The sequence below is a fragment of the Mirounga angustirostris genome, unplaced genomic scaffold (genome assembly GCF_029215605.1).
Source record: "Mirounga angustirostris isolate CCGP_5_RB_7025 unplaced genomic scaffold, mMirAng1.0.hap1 SCAF_14, whole genome shotgun sequence".
Taxonomy (NCBI): domain Eukaryota; kingdom Metazoa; phylum Chordata; class Mammalia; order Carnivora; family Phocidae; genus Mirounga; species Mirounga angustirostris.
Genome location: NW_026991722.1, coordinates 80,336,248 through 80,360,035, shown reverse-complemented (window position 1 = coordinate 80,360,035; position 23,788 = coordinate 80,336,248). Strand labels below are relative to the sequence as shown.

The window sequence follows — 23,788 nt, the reverse complement described above, 5'->3', positions numbered from 1 at the left end:
CCTGCGGTCTGGCCGGGCAGTGGGCGCCAAACAAGCCTTGTTACCAGGTGTGGTGGTTGTGCGGACAGATAGCAGTGCAATGTGGCATCCGGTATGGATGACTGGGGATATCAGCGTCGGGCTTCTAGGAGGAGGCAGCATCGCCGCTGGGAGGCTTCTGATTTGTAGCAACCCGCCCCACTGCAGTGACAGGGTCTCCAGGGTCTCCAGTGCCAAACTGGGTCAAGTGCAGCCAGGTTGAAAGGCAGAGTGCCACACTGAGAATCAAAAGAGGATGTCCTCTGGGGAAGCATCTACACCAGGCCCTAGCACTTGTGGATTCTGCGACTCAGGGGTGAGTGAGTTAACCTCTCTGAACCGCAGGTGTCGTCATCCATAAGATGGGGTTTCTAACTACTGCATGGGGCTGGTCAGAGGACGCACACAGCGTGAGCTAGTATATATGGAACTCTGGAATGGGGACAGCATCAGGCTCGTGGTAATGGTCAGCACAAAGCAAAGAAATGCACAAAAGAGAGACCCCTCCATTTAGCCAGCTGATGTGGACCCTGCGTTTTGCCCTCACTCGGCCCCGATTTTCTCATCTGTGAAATGATTGTTAGCATTCAAAGGCAGCTCCATCTGGAAACCTGCAGATACGTTCTGTCTGGCTGGGACTCCTACAGGGTTTCATTTTGGTCTGGTTTTCCTTTTTTTTTTTTTTTTAACCTTTAGGTCACAAACCCCCACCATTAAATATTGTTTATGTCACCTGCCCGGCCCTTGAAGACATTTTCCATTTACAACCCCTCAAAGAGCTTTTCCACTTTAACATTCTGTGGCTATCCAGACACACACATTTGTCCGATTCTCATCCATCAATTGGCATTCCTGATTTCTGCTGACAATCCCTGAAGAAAGCCTGCTCTGTGAGCACTGGAAACACAGGGCCGTCTGCAGGGGTCAGGTTCCCATTTCCAGCCTGGGCTGATTTTCCATGTCCTGTCCCCTCCCGTCACAAGATCACCTCTTCTCAGTTGGGGTTCCCAGGAAACACAGGTCTTCTTTTTGGCCACTCGAGCTGCTTTAGGAGTCTTGCCCTAAAGGCACCTAAAAGAAATTCCACAGATTATCAGGGGCATCCCTAAAAGTGTCTCTGCTTCTGCTGGGAAATGTGGCCCACCAGCATTAAATAATACTCCGGAATCCCTTCCTTATTCAAGGAGAGCTAAATTGGGGATTTAAAAGGTGGGCCTTTCTGGAACCTGTTTCCAGGTTGAAATGAAGAAGGGAGCGTGGCAACTTTCAGATGCTGTGGGCGAGCAGTCGGTGCTTCTCAGCTAGAGGATTTCTTGATCATGAAAGAGAGTCTAGACAGCTGCTTTTTCATCGAACAAACAAGCCCTGAGCTCCCAGCACTGTGCCAGAACCCGTGAGAGAAGTTAGGGCATAAAGAAGCGGAAGACACTGTCCCTACCCTCCAGTAGCTCAGGTGTCCAAGAAAGGGGCCAACTTGCCATTAACTAGAACGCAATGGGTTACATGGTGTGGGCAGTCCATCCTATTTGGTCATTAAAATAGCCATGTGGATCTCATTGTACTGTATTTCATTACAGGAATTTTAAGCACAAAAATGGAACCCAGAGGGATAAATCAAAATACTACTCAATAGCAACTGACATATTTGGGCATGTTTTTTCCTTTGGATTTTTAAGGCAGTCTCATAACTCTGAATATTCAATATCCAGTAAGGAAAATGAAAGAAATTATGTTGATGTAACCAGAATGCAGGTAATGAAAAGAGTCAATAACATCTATGTACTAGTTTATTAAGATAAGTCTTAGCTGGAAAAACCTTCATTTGTCATTTCTTTCCTAGTATCACTGTAGTCACTAAAATAAAATCCTTTTGTTTCTCGCCAGGCAAGGTATAAAACAATGAGACAGGATGGATGTTTTGGGTTGATATTTTTTTGGTTTTGATTATTTTTTTTTAACAAGCATGCAAAATGCCTATGTGTAGGTAAATGTTTCCTTAACTACTGTCTTCAATGCACAGGATTTCTGGGAGGAGGGAGGGTACCTCCTTCAAGACTTGCCTTCCGAAATTATAGATTTCTTTCTGACTCTCCTGCCCGGTGATAGCTCAGTGGGCTTTTAGGATGCATTTGCATTTCAGAAACAACAAGAAGTCCTTGGGAGCCACATTCTGTAGTTAGAATGGGTGATTACATGGGATGAAATCATGTGGAGATTTTGTTTTGAGGAGGGGCTCTTTTTCAAAACAAAATGGCGTAAACAGACTGGCTTTTTTTTTTTTTTTTTTTTTTGGGTCTGGTTGCAAACTGGTGTCTAAGTCAAGCATTGTGCCCTGTGCACTTCATCTTGAGACTCTGATGACAAGAACCAGCCCCATGAAGCCAAAAATCTTCCTGCTCAAGAACCTCTTGACGGCCTCTTGCCATGTGGCAGATTGGCTTCTCTCTCCTGAGCAGTAGGGATTAGATTTACTACTTCAATTGCCGTTGTTTAAAACACAACATTAACTGAATATTTGGGGACATTTTGCAAAGGATGGTTAATTTCCTTAGGCACAACAATGGTACTGTGGGGTTTTGTGGGAGACTGTCTCTATTCTAAGATATGCATGTTTAAGAATTTAGGGCTGAAGCATCACAACATCTGCAACTTATTTTCAAATGGTTCAGCGAAAGAGAGTTACAGATAGTAGCATAGATAGATAGATGAAGTCAGAGAGAGGTGACAGATGGATGGGTAGATGGATAGATAGACAGAACAGACAGACAGATAGAACAAGCAGGGTGAATATGGCCAATGCCAAGAGTCGTCAACTCTAGTTGGAAGTTCATAGTTGTTATTGTACTATTCTTTTCAATTCGCTGTGCTTAAATATTTCATAATAAGTTGGGTGGCAAGAATAGCTTTAGGCTTTCCTCCGGGTTAAATTTTCCCAAGTTTCTTACGAGAATAACATTCAGCCTCCTGATCTCCGTCCCCCTCCCCACACACGCAAACGCACACACGCACACACACACATACACACGCTCATGAGCACTGCTTTTCCTGGAAGAAATAATCCTGCAGTTTAGCAGAATGTCACTGTTTTCCATGGCAGCCTTTCTTTACATTTTTCCCTCAGCATTTTAATTAGGGCTGTGAGTCACTGTGTTTTATGAAGGCTGGTGACAATGTCATTTACGGCTGCTTAGCATCCCAATCGAGCCTTCTTCTGCGGTGCTCATTACATCAGGGGCATTGAGCAGTGAGCAGGCGACACTTCTCTCTGTCAGCAACAGAACAGGCTCCGGGCCTCTTGAGGAATTCAGAAATGAGCTTGAGGTTCGTCCCTGGAATATCTTCCTGGGTCCCGTTTTCCACTGCCGGGCTTTATAGCCCTGGTGTGGTTTGAATGCATCTCAGCTCCAGAAGGTGATCCAAAACTGAGGATTTGACATCCTTCTTGGAGACAGCAGGCTTTTCTCCCAGGCACAGGGGTCTGACTTGCCCTGACATCGGCTCATGGATGAGCGAGACTCCTCTGGATATGAGGTGACAGCAAGGAGGCAGGATTCTGGAGCCCATCCAAGCCTGATTCAAATCCAGCCACTGCTACTCATTCACCCTGTGACCTGGGGCAAGCTATTTCATCTCTCTTTAAACCTCCTTTCCCTCTTCTGTAAACATGAGGATAACTCCACTTCACTGGGTTATCGGGACCCTTACATACTTGGTGCCTATTGGGTGCTCCATACATTTATTCCTAAGAATGAGAATCACCGTTAGGATCATCCGTGTAGACGTGCTACACCCTTGACCATTGGGGTTGCTTCTGCTATTTCCTCGTCCCTAGACCCAAGGTGTAGTGGAGGTGAAAATTTGTCAGCCAGGGTCCAAGCAGGACATGGGAGACACCGTAGCTGTGATGCTTTGATTCCAAGATAGGGTAACGGAAACGTTATTTAAGGATACAGTTTAAGATGCCAACAAGGGAGAGTGAAGCATCCAGGGACAAGCAAGGGGAGCAGGGAGTGATGACCACCACAGGACTGATGGAGCAGGGGGAGGGAGCCTGTTACTGAAGCCCTCTGGGCTATAGGATGGGGTGTGGGGAGCTCTCAGCAGAAGCTGTGCTAGGAGGAATGCAGACCTCTCCAGACCACAGCACGGAGCCCCCTCTCTCTCCTCCTTCTCATCTCCTTTGTGCCTCCCATTGGCCAAACCCAATCAGAAGCCAGAGGACAAGGAGCCTATTGATATCCATAGAGGTTAGCCTCCTCCTGGGGCCCAGAGAAGTTCAGAGAATGGTGGAGAATGGACGTGGGGGCAGAGGATGGAGACTATCCATCCCCACACAGACAAGGAAAAGAGGAAGACCTCGCTGATAATCAGGAAGAAAACCAACCCCAACTCGTCAGCCCCGAGCAGAAACATGCTTCCCTCATCTGGGATGTGCTAGAGTGTCTCCAGTTTTCTGTAGGATCCTCATGAAAATCTCAAAACAAATCGGGCCTTTCGCTTTCATTTCAAACACCAAAACGCATCCCAAGGTACTTTGAGGAAATGGGAGTGAGCATTATAAAATCAAATGAACAGTTTCAAGGCATTGCGACTTAACCAGCAAATTGTAGGGTAGAATCTCGGGTAAATAAAGCCTCCAGTCTACTGAGGAGATAAGGCTTATTGGAGAAGCTGCTGATGCAGGTTTGGTGTTCAGTCAACAAGTAACCAGTTTAGTGTCTGTTGAATGTCCACTCCGTGTGGCTCTGAGCACGTAGCTGGAGGTGATGGCCAGGTGTGTCATACCTGCCAGGTGCACACCTCGTGAAGCAGGGGTTCTTGGATGCCAAAGCAAGGCATTCTAGTGGTGCTATCCCAGGGACCTTAAAACTTCATTGCTGAGGAGTGGATCAAACTTGGAGGAACTTTCTTGGTGAAACCCATGTGATGGTGTAGAAAGACCCATGGAGTGGAAGACAGGAGGCTGATGGGGATGGCCAGCAATGATGATAGCATGGGCCAGCATTCTTCATACACCTGCTGAGGGCCAGGTGCTGTGCTAAGCGCTGGGCTCACCAAAGCACAGCTTCTCCAAAATAGTAAATTATGGTAAAACTCACATAGCATGAAATTTCTCATTTTCAAGTGTACAATTTAGTGGCATTGAGGACATTCATTGTGTTTTACAGCTGTCACCTCTATCCAGCTCCAAAACCTTCCATCACACCAGTGGGAAACCTTATCCCCACTAAAAATTGAAATCACGTGTTCAGGCAAAAACGTGTCCACAAATGTTCACCTGTCATAGTCAACAGGTGGAAACAGCTCAATGTCCACCAACAGATAAACACAATGTGGCTTGTCCATACAATAGAATAATATTCAGCCATACAAAGGAATGACTCACTGTTGCATGCCACAATGTGGATGATGCTTGAACACAGTATGCTAAGTGAGTGTACCCAGGCACACAAGGCCACATATTATAGGATTCCATTTATATGAAATGCCTGGAATGGGCAAATCCATAGAGACAGAAAGTGGTTGCCAGGCACTGAAGGGAGGGGGCAGAAAAGGCAGTAGGGAAAGAGTGCTTAACTTGTACCCATTTTTAAAAGCTTTTTATTTTAAAGGAGTTTTAGACTTACAGAAATGTTGCCAAATAGTGCAGTGAGTTTCTTTAGACCCCTTATCCAGCACCCCCTAATGTTAACGTCACGTCCAGTTTTAGTACAATTTAGTATTAACTAAACTACAGTTTATTTGAATTTCACTTTTCCCACGAATGACCATTTTCTGTTCCCAAATCTTATCCAGGATCCCGCACACTTTCAGTGCTCATTTCACCTTAGTTTCTTCTGATCTGTGACAGTCTGTCACACGGGCTTCTCTCATGAGTTTGACAATTGGGAAGATTACTGGTCGGTTACTTTGGAGAATGTCCCTCAATTTGAGTTTGTTCGGTGCTTTTCTAATGATTGGAACAAGATGGTATCCATTTTTTTTAATTTGCTCATTAAATATTTGTTTTGATCCATAATAGAAAAACGTAGCTGACCGCTTTTGTACCGTGATTTCACGGATGTTATTCCTTAGGATGAGGCTATAGTAAGGATTTAAGGTAAAAAGTGAGTCAGCTCTAGGGAGAAATAGTAGCTAGATGATTGCCTAGGGTGAGACACAGGTACGGCACAAAGATATGAAGGTGGTTAAGACCGGTTGGGGAAACACAACACCATTTTATGTCATCTTCACAAGAGCCTTGCAAAGTAAATACTATTATTTGCCATTTTCCAGATGAGGAACCAGAGGCACAGAGATGCAAAATGTCTTGCCCAAGGCCAGCTAGTCAGTAAATGGCAGAGTCAGCATGTGCAGCCAGGACCTATAGTCTTGACCGTGACAACCCCCTGCAAGCGTTCCTTGCCACCTCTGTGATGTCAGCTTAGATGCTGCTCATGGTGGCGTCCTTCTCTTTGTGATTTTACTGTAGGGGGAAGTTTGCAGAGCTCTCTTCAGTAGGGCTGAATCAGAGGGAAAGGTGTCACTCAGAGCTGGGGGGGATATGTCTTTTTTTTTTCTTTTCTTTTTTTTATTCTTACGTTAATCCCCATACATTACATCATTAGTTTTAGATGAAGTGTTCCATGATTCATTGTTTATGCATAACACCCAGTGCTCCATGCAGAACATGCCCTCCCCAATACCCACCACCAGGCCAACCCATCCTCCCACCCCCCTCCCCTCTAGAACCCTCAGTTTGTTTTTTAGAGTCCATCGTCTCTCATGGTTCGTCTACCCCTCCGATTTCCCCCGCTTCATTCTTCCCCTCCCGCTACCTTCTTCTTCTTCTTTTTTTTTTTCTTAACATATATTGCATTATTTGTTTCAGAGGTACAGATCTGAGATTCAGCAGTCTTGCACAATTCACAGTGGGGGGGATATGTCTTGTAGGGGCTTAGCAGGTACACTGGTATAACGGAACAGGTCAGGTAACCCCAAGGTAGAGTCACTAAGGACAACAAACGGGGTCTTGGACTGTGTATTCCCTCTAAATGAAGAAGGGAAGCTGGTTTCCGTTCAGCTCTTGTTGGAATGAGTAGGCAGACTGGTTTGACATCAAAAGTGAAAGCTCCATTTACAGAGGAAGGTGTCACTCCGGGAAGGGTCTTTGTAAACGCACCAAGTTGAAGGAAGAAGTAGGTAAGGAGCTAAGGATGATGATTATGTGAAATGCCCTACCATTCTCGGTAGCTTTAACCCAGGGACAATGAGGCGGAATGAGCATCAGCCACAGGGCATAAGCTGGGACAGATGCAGAGGGCCCTCAGGAAGGTGGGCATCTGTCAAACACCTGGATCAACCAGGGTCACCTGTGGGAGGACCCAAGTCACTAAGCACATATGTCCTTCCACGGAGCAGCTTTTAAAGGTGACCTTCCTTGTTTCCCTTTAAAACTCACTACATAACAGGGGTCCCACAGGCAAATAAATACCTGCAGGTGCCTGTCAGGAAACACATGAGTGAGGGGGGCTGCATGGGGGCCCAGGGGAACTGGAGAGCCCACGCCCTATCTAAGGGGGGGGCGCCACCACCCACTCCAGATGTTTGCTGACATTCAGGAATACAGACCCAGTCCTTGTGCTCCTTCCAGTGTTCCAAGAAAACCAGGAATTTGCATTTCACATGAAATTTCCAGTTTTTACATGGTGGTACCCAATTTGAAAAAAAAAATGTTTTTAGCTGTGTTGACCAAATGAAACTCATGTGTCGTGCCTACGGGCTCTTGTTTGTAGCATCTAATCTGAGACTTTCTGAAGCAAGTGATATGCTGGGTCTAAAGCACTTTTGCACAGAACGGTTTCTAGTTTAGGTGAAAATGAAATTTCATTTGTGATGGCCATTTTTGCAGGTAGTTGGAAATCTGCAATTTTACTCAGTTCAGCCTAATATTATTGCTCCCTCAAAGCTTCATGGGACTGCAAAAAAAGTAACACAAGCCTTTAGAGGCAAAGTGGACCAATGTTTCCCAAGTCATAATGTGCACACCAGTCACCTGGGGGTCTTCTGAAAATGCAGAGTCGAATTCGCAGGGCTGGGGTGGGGCCTGAGGCTCTGCATTCCTAACCAGCTCTCAGCTGATGTTGCTGGTCCGTGGACCACACCATGTATATCAGGCACTAGACCATGTCCATCACTGGTCATTTTACAAACTACACTGAGACCCTCCCTCTTTGCCTCTCCTTTTCCTGAATCCAGGTGTTCTTACCCAAATATGTGAGGTCTCATTTATTTGTTCTTTGATTTGTAATGGGCCATGTTATCACCTCCCTGCAGCTCCTCGACAGCAAGTGAGCTGATACCGACCCTGTCTTCCTGCATGGCAACCACCAGCCAGAATGGTGCTCTGGATGTGGCATGGATGCTCCAGTTCTCCACTCGTCCCCACTGCTTCCTCCCCAATCCCACCTGGGCTACTTCATTCAATAGCTATGGACTCAGAGATTGAGACTCTGATTTATTGAGCACCTACTATGCGCCGGGCACCTTGCTGTGCACTGAGGGCACAATAGTAAACAGAAAACCATGATCTCTGTCTTCAAGGAGCATAACAATGTCATAGTTCATTTAGGATGATATGGTTTTGGAACAAAGTCATTACTCAGTAAAAGCTGAGCAAATGAAGGAGTTGTGGCTGGGGTCCCTGATACTGTGATCCTTATTTTTATTTTATCTTTTATTTTAAAAACTACATTGATATTTATGGCTCTGTTAATCAATACTAAATAAGCATAATCAGGTTTTTATCCTAATTATGAATTTGACCTTTTAAATATTTACTTTGACAAGCAACTAGGTATGGGGTCTGTGGATCCCTACAGAGCTCTAGGATACCTGAAAATCCTGGCATTGCATGCCAGCTTTTGTGATGATTTTCCCCTCCCGTCACCTGTCATGGTGTCTTCACACCCCCGGTTATCAATCCTGGATAGGCAGCTAATAATTGGAGGAGGTTCATTAGGAAGGGCAGGATAAGGAGATACTGGACTGCTTGGGCTTATTTTGAATAATCAAGAAACAATATAACAGACATGAAAGGCATCTACCAAGAAGGCTTCACCTCACATCAAGAGATTAGCATTACCGTCAAATATAGGACCCTGAATAAATTTCCAAATTTCATGGGGGAAGCAAGGAACATGAGCCTGTAACTTGAGTTTGAGAAGAAATACAAGAGACCTGGATCCTGGCTCTGACTCCATCTCTAAGAACCTTTGGCAAATCCTTCCCTATCTGTAAGCCTTGAACTTCTCATCTGTAAAATGTAAGGTTGCTTACTGAGTTATGGAGTGCTTAGAAAATCATATTATGGACTATCTCCCCATATAAACATGCATATGCACACACACAAAATTGTGCACACAATTCCAGGATTGTCAGGAATCCCTGAGCCCTGCCAAGGGTCCATAGACTCCATATTGTAAACAATTGAAATAGAAAACCCTACGGTCCATTTCAGCCAGCAATTACTAACATCGTAAGTGGTGATCAGGCCAACTGAAATAAAAATACATAGTAGTATTTGAAAAGTGGCAACAGCAAAAACTTTGAACTGTCATTATTTGTAGGTGATAACAATTATCTGCTTAGAAAATCTGAGACTAAAATTTACTGGAGCTAATAAGAGTTCAGTAAGTAAAAAATAAAAAGCAAAGACTTTGAGCTCAGACACACTTGGTTTGAATCCCCATCATTGACAGTAGCTGGATAAACTTCTATGATATAATTAACCTCTTTGAGCCTCAGTTTCAACATCTGTAAAATGGGTATAATACAATCATGTCCTTCATATAGTTGTTGCAAGGATGCAATTAGATAGTTCAGTGAAGTGTTTGCATATATAAATGTTCAAAATATTAGGTTGAACTATAAGACAATGGTGAATTTGATCATTTGCAAACCTGCTAATTTAATAGTTCAACCTAATTAATAAAAATTCAATGAAAGAAATTGCTGTGGATAGCTGATCATTTATTCAGCAAATATTTATTTTGTGCTTACCAAGTGCTAACATATTTTAAGAAGAGAGTGAATTATAACTTTCAAATCAAAGCAGACCTATGCTGCCTATGCAAATGTACATCAAGCCCATACCTGCCTTGGTGAGCTATTTTTCCTCCTGTCCTTTGCCCTTGTCCCCACATCCATGCTAATATAGAGCAGCTGCGAATGCATTTAGTCAATCTGAGAGTCTTGATCTTTTACTCAAGTTTAACCCATTTACATTTATTGTTTTTACTGATCTATCTGACATATGTGGTGTCATTCTCAGCATTGTCGTTTGTGTTTCCCATTTAATGTATTCTCTCTTCGCTGAAGTTCACTTGTAACTGATTCATACCTACATGGATGCTGTGATCTATTTGCAGGGAACTTTCAAGTTAAAGGAGCAGATATTATCACTCCTCCAATAAAATAACCATTCTTACTTCTTTTTTCTTTCCATGGGCACCTTTTGCCTAACGTGGCTTCCCTGCATCAGGGATACCCAAGGTTGCCAGGCATGAGAGGAGAAATTTGGTTGAGTCTCAAGTTAACACTGAGTGGCAATCTGAAGGGTACCATTCTTGATGTCCTCCTTGAAATAAAGACTCAACATTGCTACGACAGTTGACATTCACAGTTTACAGAGTGCTCTTTACAGCACCTGTCTTATTGAATCTTCACAAAAACCTTGGAAGTGGTTGTTATTACCTTTTCAATTCCGCAAAAAGAAATTGACATTCACAGTGTTTAATGACTTGCCCAAAATCAAATGGCTGGGGAATGAGCCAAATCAAGTGTATATTTTCGGTAACCCCCCTTCATTCTCAAAATTATGGAAATAATGATACCAGGAAATGTTGGCTCTTGCAGTATACTAGACCACAGTTAAATTATCTATTACTACTCAGGAAGGACAGTTTTATCAAATTAGTTTCATTCGTTCTTATCCTTTCTTTTGCCCTGTTTTTACCCTGTCCTCCTATGCTCTCTTAGCCAGGAAATGGCATCATGATCCATCTACTTGTAGAAGCCAGAAGCTGGGAAGTCACCATGAACACCTCTTTCTCCTTTGCCCCTCCACCTGCTCAGTCACCACATCCTGTTGACTCAGCCTCCTAAATATCTCTTAAACCTACCCGCATCCCTACTTCCTCCCTTCACGATGCTAACCACTGTCATTTCTCATCTCTGGCCTGCAGCAGCCTCCTAACTGGGCTCCACATAGCCAGCCTTGCCTCCCCGCTCCCCCCCCCCCCGCATTTTCCAGGCAGCAGCCAAGTGATCTTTCTAAAATCTAAATCTGACCACAGAACTTCTGTCCTCAAAACTCTTCAGTGCTTGTCATCGCTGTAAGAATAAAGTCCAAAATCTTTAACTTGGCTCTCAAGAGAGCTGCATGATCCAGCTTCTGAAGACCTCTCTGGCTTTATAAGACATTGGCTTCTCCTGCCACAGTGCAGAGGGCACAGGGGAGTGGCTCAAATGCCTGTTCTCTCCCTTCTCAGTGCCTTCTCTTCTCCACCCCTCCCTCCCACCATCCATCCTTTCAATCTGACTAACTCTATATTCTGACTTTTCCTCCAGGAAGCCTTCCCTGACCACCACAACCCAGACTGTTAGGCATCCTGTCCATACCTCTGTTAACACCCTGTATTTCCACTTTGTTCTACCTGCTGCACTTGTCACTAATATCTCTCTCTACCCTCCACCTTTCTGTCCCCCGCAGGCGGTAAGCTCTGAGGGCAGGGAAGCCTGTCTGTCTTATCCATCCCTGCATTTACAGTGCCCAGCTCCTTGCTGGCCCAGGTGGGAGCTGTATAAGTGTTCATAATGAGCAAATGGATGGTGTGAATGGGGAAAAAAGGAAGGAAGAGAGGAAGAGGAAGGGGAAAAAGGGAGGGGAGGAAGAAAGAGAAACGAGGGGAAGGTTAATTGGGGGTATGAAATATGCACTGTCTTTTTGCAATGATTCCTAAGAAGTGTTTCAGAGACCACTGGTAGTGTTTCGCTTTTACAGTAATGAGGCCATCCTCTTGGCTGTGATGTTGTTCACTTATCTGACCTGAGATCGTTCATTTTCCTTGAGGTGCAATCTAAAGCGACTTTAAAAAGAGTAGTTTCGTGGTGCCACACGTTTTACATAGATTATCCCATCAAATGTACTCCCACTTAATCATCCCATGTAATATATTGGTTTCTGCCTTTAAGGTAGAAACCATCATTGTTCCCATTTTACAGAGGACGAATCTGAGGCCAATAAGTAGTAGAAGTGGGTCACAAGCCCTTGTCTTTTGGCTCTAACACTCATGCCTTTAACCACCCCATGACACACCCAGCAATGGAGTATGTCTGGGTGGGGGGAAGAGAGGTGCATCTCTGGGGATTTTTGTACCACTGAGGGGTGATGGAAAGAATTTAATTACCTTAGCCCCAAACCCTGGAGTGTTCTGTCTATATGATGGATATAGTGCTCTCCAGCCAGCTGAACTCACTCATAAAAATGAGCTTTGCAAAATGAAGATAAAATGAAGACTCCATAATTCTGCAGATCTGTTCCAACATGGGGACAACAGCCCTATAGCTCTCTACTGATGATGGACTGGACCCATGACATCCCTATCCCACCCCAGAGGGGTTGACTCACTGCTCTCCCCCCCCCCCCGCCCCGTCCAAGGTCTAGGGTCTGAGTCTCTGGCTGTCTCTCTTGAGTTCCATGCTCCAACACACCAAATCCCACTCCTTTGGTGTTCTGAGGACTCGGTGACAGGCACCTACTCCACTGAAAAGTAAGACAAATCTGTGGGTCCACAGCTTTCTCTTGGTTCTTCAGCACAGAGTGCTTTAAGCAACATATGTTCACTTGATAGCATAGAAGACCAATAGAATAATGGCTGCTTGTATGATAATTATTAGTAATAGTAGTGGGAAGAGGGTTCTTCTGCTGAGCATGTATTGTGTAGTGTGTGGCATATTGTAAGAACTCAGAAAATATTAACTATTATTCCATCTTCACAGACACTCTGAAGAGATGCTGTTATCATCCCCATTTTATAGATGCAGGAACTACGACTCAGAGCGGTTAAGCAACTTGCCCACCATCACAAAGCCAAGTGGAGAAGCTAGAGTACACATTTGAGACAGTCTGACTTCAAAGACTGTGCTCTTTTTTTATATATATGATTAAAAAACATAGTAAAAGATGAATAAATAAGCATTACAAAGGAACATACAAAAAATAATAATATATAATAAATAAAAAGTAAGCTTTCCTCCCATCCCACCCTTAACCTTCCAGTCCCCTTTCCCAGAAGCAAGCACTGTTACCAGTATCTTAGATGTTTTTCCAGAGATACTCAGTACATCTCCAAACTTATATGAAAGTATGGATGAATACCTAGGATAGATATGTAACTATATTTGTATATCTGTGCTCTCCATCTTTTAAAATTTAAACAGTGTATCTTGAAGATCATTCCCCATTGGTCCTTTTAGATCTAATCCCCCCCTCATTTAATGCCTGCCCAGGAGTCCACTGTATGGATGTGCCATTGTTTATTTAATCTGTTGATATTCTGAACAACTCTGCAAGGAAGGGTCGTGTGTGTATCTGTGTGTAAGGATGTTCCTTCTAATTTATCTGCAGGAGAAAGTCCTAAAAATTGAATTGCCAGGACAAAGATCTGTGTATTTTAAACTGTAGGGTAGATACTGTCAAATTGCCATTCAAAGAGGTAATACAAAGCAGCAGTGTGAGAGAGCGAGGGTTTCCTGAAGCCTCACGACAAGGTGTACTACCAAACTGGAAACACCCGTGAATACTCATCCTGCTCACTCTGACTTATGCTCATGAGGTGTGAGCATTAGATCTGGGAAGATAAAGGTCATCATCAGCACACTGTAGCCATGAAACTGGGGGAGTTACATGTCTGGGGTACCCCGTGGGGCCAGGGCACCCCCTGTGTCTAGGATCCCCAAGACACAGAATGCCAACTTACCCCCCTGATTTGCAGAGGTTGGCGGGTTTGTAGCTATGACTTGCCAGCGTGGGAGAAAGCACGTCAGCTTGATTCCCTGGTGGTGTGATCTCTGGGGAAAGACTGCAAATTAGCAGTTCAGGAATGTAAGGAAGTTGGTTGCTTTGTCATGTTTTGTTGTTGTTGTTTTTTAAAGAGCACAGTTGGGTTACGGTGTGGGTCTTTTGTTTGCGTGGAGGGTGGCAGTATTTTGTTTTGTTTTTAAGACATGGAGACAGTAGCTCTCTACTGATGATGGCATAGAAGACCAATAGAATAACGGCTGCTTGTATGATAATTATTAGTAATAGTAGTGGGAAGAGGATTTGTTTTTAAATATGATTGGAGGAAGATGCGAAACGGAGCTGTAACTCCATCAGAGATTTAGTGGGTGTGCAAACGGAAAACACCCAGGAGTTCACAGGCTGGGTGTTGTTTTTTCCTTCAATATTGTTCATTTAAAAGATAATATACATGTAATTAAAAACATAATTTAAATGATATTCAAATAGAAAAATAAGGTAGGCAGTGCAAAGTATGTCTCCCTCCTATTTCTGACTTCTAATAGTCCTTGTCAGTTGCAGCTGATGATACCCATTCCTTCCAGAATATTTTCTGCATTTACACGTGCAGAATTTACATGTATCTTTATATCTTGGAGCTCATTTCATACCTCTGAGTAGAATCTGCCTCATTCTTTTTAACAAAACATTCATTGTATAAATGGATTAGACTTCAAATGACCTTTGGACAATGGGATGTTGTACGCTCTACTCTAGCCCGGGTGACATCCTACTATTACCTCTCTCTTCACATAGTTGTAGGTGGATTCTCTCCCCGTCCCCCGCAATCCCCTCAAAAGTGGCAAGATCTTTGCTAACCCTCTGTGTCATCTTTCTGGTTTATTTAGAAAGAAGAATTATCTTCTGCCTGGTGAAGTTACCAGTAGATTCTCAAGGGGGCCTAAGGGACAGTGGGATACAGAGAGGAGGTCAGACTCTAGACCTACACTGTGCAATGGCAATACAATGAGGTCCACATGTGTGATTTTTAACTGTATAGTAGAAACTTTTTTAAAAAGAGTAAAAAAAAAAACCACAGGTGACATTAACTTTCATAACAATTTTGTTTAACCCACTATATCCAAAACATTATCAGTTCAACATGTAACCAATATTGAAAAATTATTGAGCTATTTTACGTTCTTTTTTTTTTTCAAACTAGCCTTTGAAACCCCATGTGTGTTTTGCTCTTACAGCAGATCTCAGTGGAACCAGCCACAGTCCAGGGGTTTCAATGGCCGCATGTGGCTAGCCACTGCCCTACTGGAGAGCACAGCCCTAGACACCCCCACCTGTTGCTGATCCACGTGAATGAACCCCTGGCTTCTCCAGGCCTCTGTTTCCTCATTTTTGAATAGAAGTTGGGCTGGATGATCTCAAGAGCTCCCCTTCATCCTAATGTCCTCTGACTTTCAGTGCTAAAAATGGAAGGTCAAGGACAAGCCAAGCCAAGTAGGTCTTATATAGCAGCTTAACCTCACCATCTGTAAAATGGGGACAATCCACTGTCACCCTGATCAGAGTGAGGATGAAAAATATGGCAGCCAGTGAGGATGTGCTTTGGGGAGGAAGAGAAATGAGGCATGTTGTGGGGTTGGTATTAGGATTGGGATTGACCCCAGTGAGTGCTCAGAATCCACTCACTAGACCCAAGGTTGCTCCCTGGGTTCACTTCTCTGAACCCCACTCACCTCATCCATGGGTAATGTGGGGCTAGGAGTTTCTCCTAGATCCTGGAAGAGATCAAATAAGGCACCCATGTAGAGGGCTTGGTGCCATGCACACAGGAAACTCTCCGTTGCTAGAGACGGGCTGCCATCCCCACCGCTCTGGTTGCAGCCCAGAATGGGGAGTGGCTTGCCCAAGGTCGCAGGGTGAGATGGTAGCAGACGCTGGCCTCTTTTGGCTCCCTCCTTGTCGCTAGCAGCTGTCCCGAAAGTCAGCCACTCATTTCCTCATAGCAAGGTGAATGAGATAAATACACCCGAAACCGCTGAACTACTTGAATGAGGCCTGGGTCCAAGTATTGTTTCCATGGTATGTACACTGGTGTGCACGTATGTGATTTGTTTAAAATCACAGCTCCAAAGGGCGGAGGCTGGCTTGGCAGGATGTGCCACCCAGCACCTGGCTCCCAATGTTCAGAGCCCCATGCCACGACCAGTGCCAGATTCCACCAGATTTCCAGCAAAGGGCCCCCTCGAGATGGCACATCAACTACCTTTGGCGAAACTAGGGTGGTGCAGAAAATTAAAATTAAAACCCAGGAAGCCCAAATCACTACATATTATATAACAATAACAGGAAGCCCTTTCTTCTGGGCTTTTGCTATGTGAGGTTGCTGAGTACCGTGCATTCACCATTTTAATTAATCCTTCTGGTTACTCAGGGAAGTGGTCACTGCTTAACAACCCCCTTTTACAGATAAGGAAATGGAAGTTCCAAGAAAATAAAGAACTCACCTGGGAGCACACAGACAGAGCCAGAAGGGGCCTTAAAAATCTTCTCTGGGGCAGAAGGGTCACCAGCCACCCCCATTGACCCAGGAGCCTCCTGGACACTGGACATTCACAGACTGGGACAAATGGGTCTCCCTATAGTAGCTTAATTTATTCGTCTGTAAAATGGGGATATTCAAACCTGACCTTGGTGAGAGTGAGGACAAAAATATGGCAGCAGGGCGCCTGGGTGGCTCAGTTGGTTAAGCGACTGCCTTCGGCTCAGGTCATGATCCCGGAGTCCTGGGATCGAGTCCCATATCAGGCTCCTTGCTCAGCAGGGGGTCTGCTTCTCCCTCTGACCCTCCCCCCTCTCATGTGCTCTCTCTTTCTCATTCTCTCTCTCAAATAAATAAATAAAATCTTTAAAAAAAAATATGGCAGCAGATGAGGATGTGCTCTGCGGAGGAAAAGGAGGGAGACAGAGTGTTGTGGGATTGTTATTAGGATCAAGGTAGACCCTGGTGAGTGGCCTCAGAATCTGTTGGCTGAGGCACAGGGCTTGTATCTCTCTCTCTCTCTCTCTTTCTCCCTCTCTCTCTCTCTCTCCCTCTCTCTCTCTCTCTCTTTCTCTCAGCAGACACTGAATATCCCTGCTTCTCCCAAGCCCAGCCTCTTTCCAGTTCCTTCCAAAGATCAAATTGCCTAAGGCCAAAGTGTGAGAAACAGCATCCCAGTTTCCCAAGCACCAGCCAACAGCCCTTCCTGATTTGAAAACCAACTGAGAAGGAGGAAAAGCTGAGCGTGACTAGGAAGGCTTGTGGATCACTTTATTCTTTTTCTTTTTTCTTCAGCCAAGCCCAGGCTCTGTCCTTTTTAGGGTCTGGCCCAAGCCAGAAGTGGAAGGAAAGCCCTTGGAAGCCTTGCCTTCCCAAAAGCTCACCTGCAAGTCCCTTCTTTAATTAAAGAATGGAGTCCACTCAAGAGGGATCTAGAGGTCCCAGCTATCTCTGCCTCCAGCTAAACAACAGAATATCCTGGGTTCGGTACCCAGAAAAAATGGGGCTTGGGGAGTGTTAAGGAAGCAAAGGGGTCGGGGGAGGACCGATCCTCCCCAGTGAGGAAAGACACAGGGGTTCTGGATGGTTTTCTCCACAAACCGGACCCCCAGCAGCAAGATGCTGAAAGACACTCAGCCGGCCGACACACGGGTCACACACGCTTACACACACAGCAGAGAAATGACACAGCATGAGGGCAATGCATGAATACACAGAGAGAAACACTCATACACAGCGACGCCAGATGGAGAAGGCAGGCCAGGCCGGGCCTGGGTATTCATTATTCCCTCACCCACACAGAGGGGCTGGCGGAGTTACATAATGCAAGCTGCAAAAGGGGGAGGCTCACTTACTAACCATCCCGCCTTGAGGGGATCCAGGAAGTGGCACCTCCTTCTTGGGGGGCGTCTGCACCCATCTCCTGCTCACAGAGGCAGTGGGAGCTTGTCAGCTGCCTCAGCCCCCGGATGACCCCGGGAGTTCGCTAAAAGGGAAATGAGGGAGTGAGTGTCACTTAGTTAATAGTGGCAAATGGGGGCTCCTTCCTTGCACTAAGCATGGTGAGGATGCGGGCAGGGAAGGGTGTTCGGGGTAGAGCTGGACCCTGGACTTGAACAGGGGGGGTAGAGCAAGATGGCGGGGTTCTCTGCTGCCTCCCACCTGCCCCCACTGCACCCACAACCCACAGATCACCTGCTCCAAGTCAGTCACATGCGACCCACGTCCATAGCTGCCCTCTGTGTTCGTCCCACACGTGTATATGCCTCGTCTGGGCCACAACATCCCCAGCTGGGCCCCCTGTGGCCCCTTGGCACCCCACCCATACCCCATTTCTCCAAGCCTGGGGGAGCCAGCGGGAGTTGAGAAAATAACCAGAATATGAGGTTTTTCCAACTGGGGTGTAAGCTTAAAAGCTTGGGCTCAAGAGTGGGGCAGACCTGAGCTCAAAGCCTCTCTTTGCCGTCATTTCTACGTGACTTTGGACAACTAACTAAACCCCTTCCCAGGCTTCTCATCTATTGAAGGGTAACCATGAGGATCAAAAGCAAGTATATATATATATACATGTGTGTGTATATATATACACACACACACACACACACACACACATACATTAAGAGCATACTTGTTCAATAAGTGTCTTCTATGTTTAATCTTTTGGCATTTTTCTTCATTCAACAAATACTCATTGAGCACCTGCTGTGTGCTTATGATAACCCTGGGGTTTGTGTGGACCCATGTCTTTGGTATTTAATACACCACATTGGCTTTATAATGGTTTGTAATGTGGCCAAATCTGTCCTTTGGGGCCTGGAACTAGTCGATAGTTACAAAAATGGTCAGAAAGGGCAATTGACACCCTTGGTGGCATTCCCCTTCCAGTGGGTCTGTTGTGGGGACTCTGGGAGATCTGTGCTGGCTGAGCTCCTGACATGTGAATGGAAAATGTTTGTAAGACACAGAGAGCCAAAGGCCACGTGACAAGTTGAAATGGTGGCTTCTCAAGATGGGAGAGATAAGAGATGAGATTGTGCTTCTTGCCATTTGACTTCTAGGCTATCAGTGGTTTCCCCAGGGAGACCGTTGGTCTCGGGGTTCTTCGATCATGGGAGATGAAACCGGGCAATTTGCAGCTAACGGGGAAGTTACCCCCTCCCCTCAAGGAGGAAGGATTTCATTTCGAGGTTGGCTTCCAAACTCCAGGGTCTTGTGGCTAGAGTTCTCAGTTTGGCTGCATTTCCCACCTTGCTTTGGAAGGTGGCATTGGGCACTCCACATCAATCTCTCTTTTATAACTTCACCCCCTCCCTTGTTCCTTCTCTCCAGCACAGGTCTGACGGGCTGGCGATGCCCAGAGAATAGTGTACAGGAGCTTGCGTCATCTCGAGACACATCTAGACACATCCACCAGACACTTCTCCACCCCAGTCGGCCTGACCTGTTGCTTAGGGACACGTCCCACTGCTTCTCCTGACGTCTGCCTGATCGACCATCACTTCCTAGAGAGAACAAGGAGGAAGGCAGACGCATGAAATCATGCCACCAATGGCCGGATGGCAGTGAGTGGGTGACGCCGAGTTGACGTCAAAGACGGAGAAGACGAACCCAAGAACAGCTCGCTCTTGAGACTCCCCGAGGCCCCAGCCCCCAGCTCTTCCTCTCAGCTCGGCGTGAAGCCTGGCTCCTCCTGGTGAAATCAGCTTGGCCTGACATATTTTAAGTCTTCGGACCCCTGGACACTAGACACCATGGAGAATCAGGTGTTCAATGTTCAGCAGATCCAACCCAACGTCATTTCTGTCCGCCTCTTCAAGCGCAAGGTTGGGGGCCTGGGCTTCCTGGTGAAGGAGCGGGTGAGCAAGCCACCCGTGATCATCTCCGACCTGATCCGAGGGGGTGCCGCGGAGCAGAGCGGCCTCATCCAGGCCGGCGACATCATCCTCGCGGTCAACGGCCAGCCCTTGGTGGACCTGAGCTATGACAGTGCCCTGGAGGTGCTCAGGGGCATTGCCTCTGAGACCCACGTGGTCCTCATTCTGAGGGGCCCTGAGGGCTTCACCACTCACCTGGAGACCACCTTCACTGGGGATGGGACCCCCAAGACCATCCGGGTGACACGGCCCCTGGGTCCCCCCACCGCAGCTGTCGATCTGTCTCACCAGTCATCGGCCAGCAAAGAGCACACACCGCCAGTGGACGGGACCCTGGGGCCTGGCAATGGGCCCCAGCATGCCCAAGACAGTGGGCAGGGAGCCAGTGCACTCTCGAATACCAACAGCCTGGCTCGCAGACCCCCTGGCCAGGACCCTACCAAGAAAAGCACCGGGGTGGCTCTCCAGGACAGCCAGAACAGTGAATTGCTCAAAGAGATAGAGCCTGTGCTGAGTCTTCTCACCAGTGGGAGCAAAGGGATCAATGGAGGGGGACCTTCCAAGGCAGAGACAAAGGATGCAGAAGTCCAGGTAGACAGGTAAGCTCTACAGATGCGTGCGTGCATGTGTGCATATATGTGCTGAATGCAGACATGTTCTGCAGCTCGACATCAGACCCAGGAGACATCCTGAGCTGTTCCAGACACACATAATCACATCCACTCGACCACTCTTGCCTCTTTCCCTTAAACCTGCAATTGTAAGAACGGAATGGGCGTAACTTGTAGCCTGTATCTCTAGCCATGAGAACCAGAGCTAAGAGTCATGGTAGCTGATGTCGTGTCTTCCAGCAACCCCTCAAGGTGGGTACTTTTGGGATCTACAATTCATGGGGCAGAAGACTGAGGCTAAGAGGGAAGGGGGCTCTCCCAAGTCATCCAGTGAGCGAGAGGTGCGTGTCCATGGTAGCCTTGGCATAGGGTGAATGCCAAGGTCCTGGGAAGAGATCGGGGATGAGCTGAGGCCTGAGTAACCCTCAGCCTAAACCAGCTGTCTCCTTGTGACAGCCACTTGGGAGCAAGGGAGGTTCTAAAGGAAGGGACTGGAATCAAAGTAGAGAACTGGCCCCAGCTCCCCCAAAACAGTGGTCTTGCTCATATTATATAGGAGCTAAAGCTAGAACATGAAGACCTGGGTCCCGGCCCCTCTGCATTTGCCAGATTGGCATTTTCTGATTCTGGAGAGGAAAAGAGCAGGCGATACAGTGGGTGATTCTAACTCCTTCTTTGGGGAGGAATTGGCAGCTGGGCTAGGGGGTCAGAGAGTAGTGGGTCCAGAGATATGAGAAGGAGGGAAGTTTCTCTCTGCCCCCTTCTGCTCTCATCTTAGATTAGCACTAACCCTACAGCTCTTACTTCTTATCCACCCCCCACTACAGAGGAGGCTCAGGTGTGGGGCCACCCCGAAACCCAGGTCAAGATTTCCCAACCCCCTCCCCAAAGACCCCTGAGTGTCTAGAGAGCCTTTAGAGGTCCCCATGATATCCCTCAGGGATCTGGATTAAAGCACCTCTCCACGCCCCTGCACTGATGCATTTAACAAATGTTCATTGAAGACCTACTGTGGCCAGGCACTGCTCTGGGCACCAGGGATAAAGCAATGAATGGAACAGACAAACCCTCTGACCTTGTGAGTGAATGAAATAGACAAGCCCCTTGACCTTGGGGAGCTTATGGTGTAGTGGGGAAGACGAAGAATAAATGAGATAAAGATGTTAAAATATGTGGGCCATCAGTGATATGTGCTAAGGAGATAAATGGAACAGGGAAAGGGTCAGGAGGTACTGGGGAGGGTGAATTTTAGAGAGAGAGGCTGGACAGGTCTCAAGGAAGGTGACATTGGAAGACCCTGAGGAAGGGGAAGAAGGGCACCTCGAAGCTTTATGGAGGAGGGACATTCCAGGCAGAGGGAATGGCAGGTGCCAAGGTCCTGAGGTAGGAGGGTGCCTGATGTGGTGGAGGAACTATATGGGTCCCAGTCTTCCTTCCTGATGAGTCAGCCCCCAAACTGCCCTTTGTGGGGGGGGGACCTCAGTCTGTGGCACCCCACCTCAGCCCACCATTGCTTCCTGGAGCTTTTCTAACTTTTCACACCTGGGCAAAAACCAAGCCAATTCCAGCAAGACCCCAAGAGGGAAGATGAGGCTGTGTCAGAAGCCCCCAGAGGTCCCCTGCTCCCCTTTGAGCTCCTGTCCCCCAACCTGCTCCCTTCTGTCTTCTGCGCATTCCTGGGGGCAGCTTGGAGTGTTCCCCGTACTTTTGGTCCCATCTCTGCAGGAGACAGAGAGTTTTGGCCCCATTACCCAGGACATGGTGTGACCCTCTTGGTGGGGCAAGTGGCTGGGAGCCCCTATCGTCCTGACCTTCCTTTCTGGAGCTGGAGGCCGGGATGGGTCCTCGGGGCTGTCCTGGCTTGCGGAGATTTGGGGCCCAGTTCACCCACGACTAGCATGGAGACCCCCACTCCAGGCACGAACCCAGTCCTCAGGGGAGCTGCCACCTCCCAGGACTCCCTAAGCAGCACACACTATAGAGATGACATAGTCTTGATGTAGCTTCTGGGAAGCCAGCAGCCTCCAAGTCTCATTCAGTGGCTTTAAATCCTAAAGCAGTTGTCGAGTCCAGATTCAATCATTGGTCTGGTTTTCCGGGAGACACCAGAAGTGCCTTCCTTCAAAGATTCCTGGGCATAACCCCTTCCTCAACAGCCCTTCTCCCAGGAATTGCAGCAGGACCCTGAGTAAGAGTGGCATTCCCTCCTGGGGGCTGGATCTAGTGTTCCGTACACTTGGTTCTGATTCTCAGCTGGGTGCGGGGCGGGCGTGGGGTCAGGAGCATAGGAATTCCATGGGGCTTTATTTCAGCCCTACCCCAGACCCAGGAGCCTGAATCTCCCTGTGTGATATGGACAAGTCCCTAGCAGGTCCCTCCCCCTCCCAGAAGCCAGGATGACCCTCTCCCAGCCGACAGGGTAGGACACACAAGCCCAGTGCAGGACACTAGGCTGGGGGGAGGTCATGAAATATGAAGGACTTGAACAGGAGCCCTCTTATCCGCCAGGCCTGAGGGGCCTCTCCAAACACCCAACTCAGAAAAGCAGCCTTCCTTTCCCCAAGGAGGAGGGGAGGGCACGCTGGTCTGACATGGGGTCTCCTCTGGCAGACCTATTCTCCCAAATTGGGAGGGTGCACCTGAGCTCTCGACCTCCTCTTATCCATGACAGCCTTCCCTCCAGTGACCAAAAGGAGCAGAAAACACTGCTTTGGAGGAGGTGCCGTTTGGAAGAAAGTGACTCAGGGCAAGTCCAGGGCTCCATGAACCCTGCTGAGGGAAACGGTTCTAAGGATGAGTATTCTCTAATACTAGTGCGTGTTCCCCTGGCTCGATCGCTCACACCTGTGCTGGACCCAGAACCTGCCCCTACCCTCCGCCACTTTAACAAATATTCTTAAATGCCCCCTTTACTAACCAGGAGCTAATTCGTGGATCATATAACCTACTCACGCTTTACATTTGTTAATAAATATAATGCCCTGACTATAAAATAAAGGAGACCAAGCATAAAAATAATTTACAGTAGGGGCGCCTGGGTGGTATAGTCCCTTGGGGAGCTTATGGTGTAGGGTGAATTTTAGAGAGAGAGACTGGACAGGTCTCAAGCAAGGAAGGTGACATTGGAAGACCCTGAGGAAGGGGAAGAAGGGCACCTCGAAGCTTTATGGAGGAGGGACATTCCAGG

General features: G+C 47.0%; 1 protein-coding gene across 3 annotated transcripts in view; it reads left to right on the top strand.

Annotated features, from left to right (window-relative positions):
* Positions 1–23,788, top strand: part of NOS1 (nitric oxide synthase 1) — a 174,135-nt gene that overhangs the window by 67,710 nt on the left and 82,637 nt on the right. For 2 of the 3 annotated variants that reach the window (XM_045887548.2, XM_064578459.1), the window contains exon 2: positions 19,446–20,589. In XM_045887548.2, the coding sequence (XP_045743504.1) occupies positions 19,868–20,589 (722 nt within the window). In that variant the 5' untranslated portion in view covers positions 19,446–19,867. The remainder of the gene's footprint in view (positions 1–19,445; positions 20,590–23,788) is intronic. The other variant, XM_064578460.1, reaches the window with a different exon arrangement.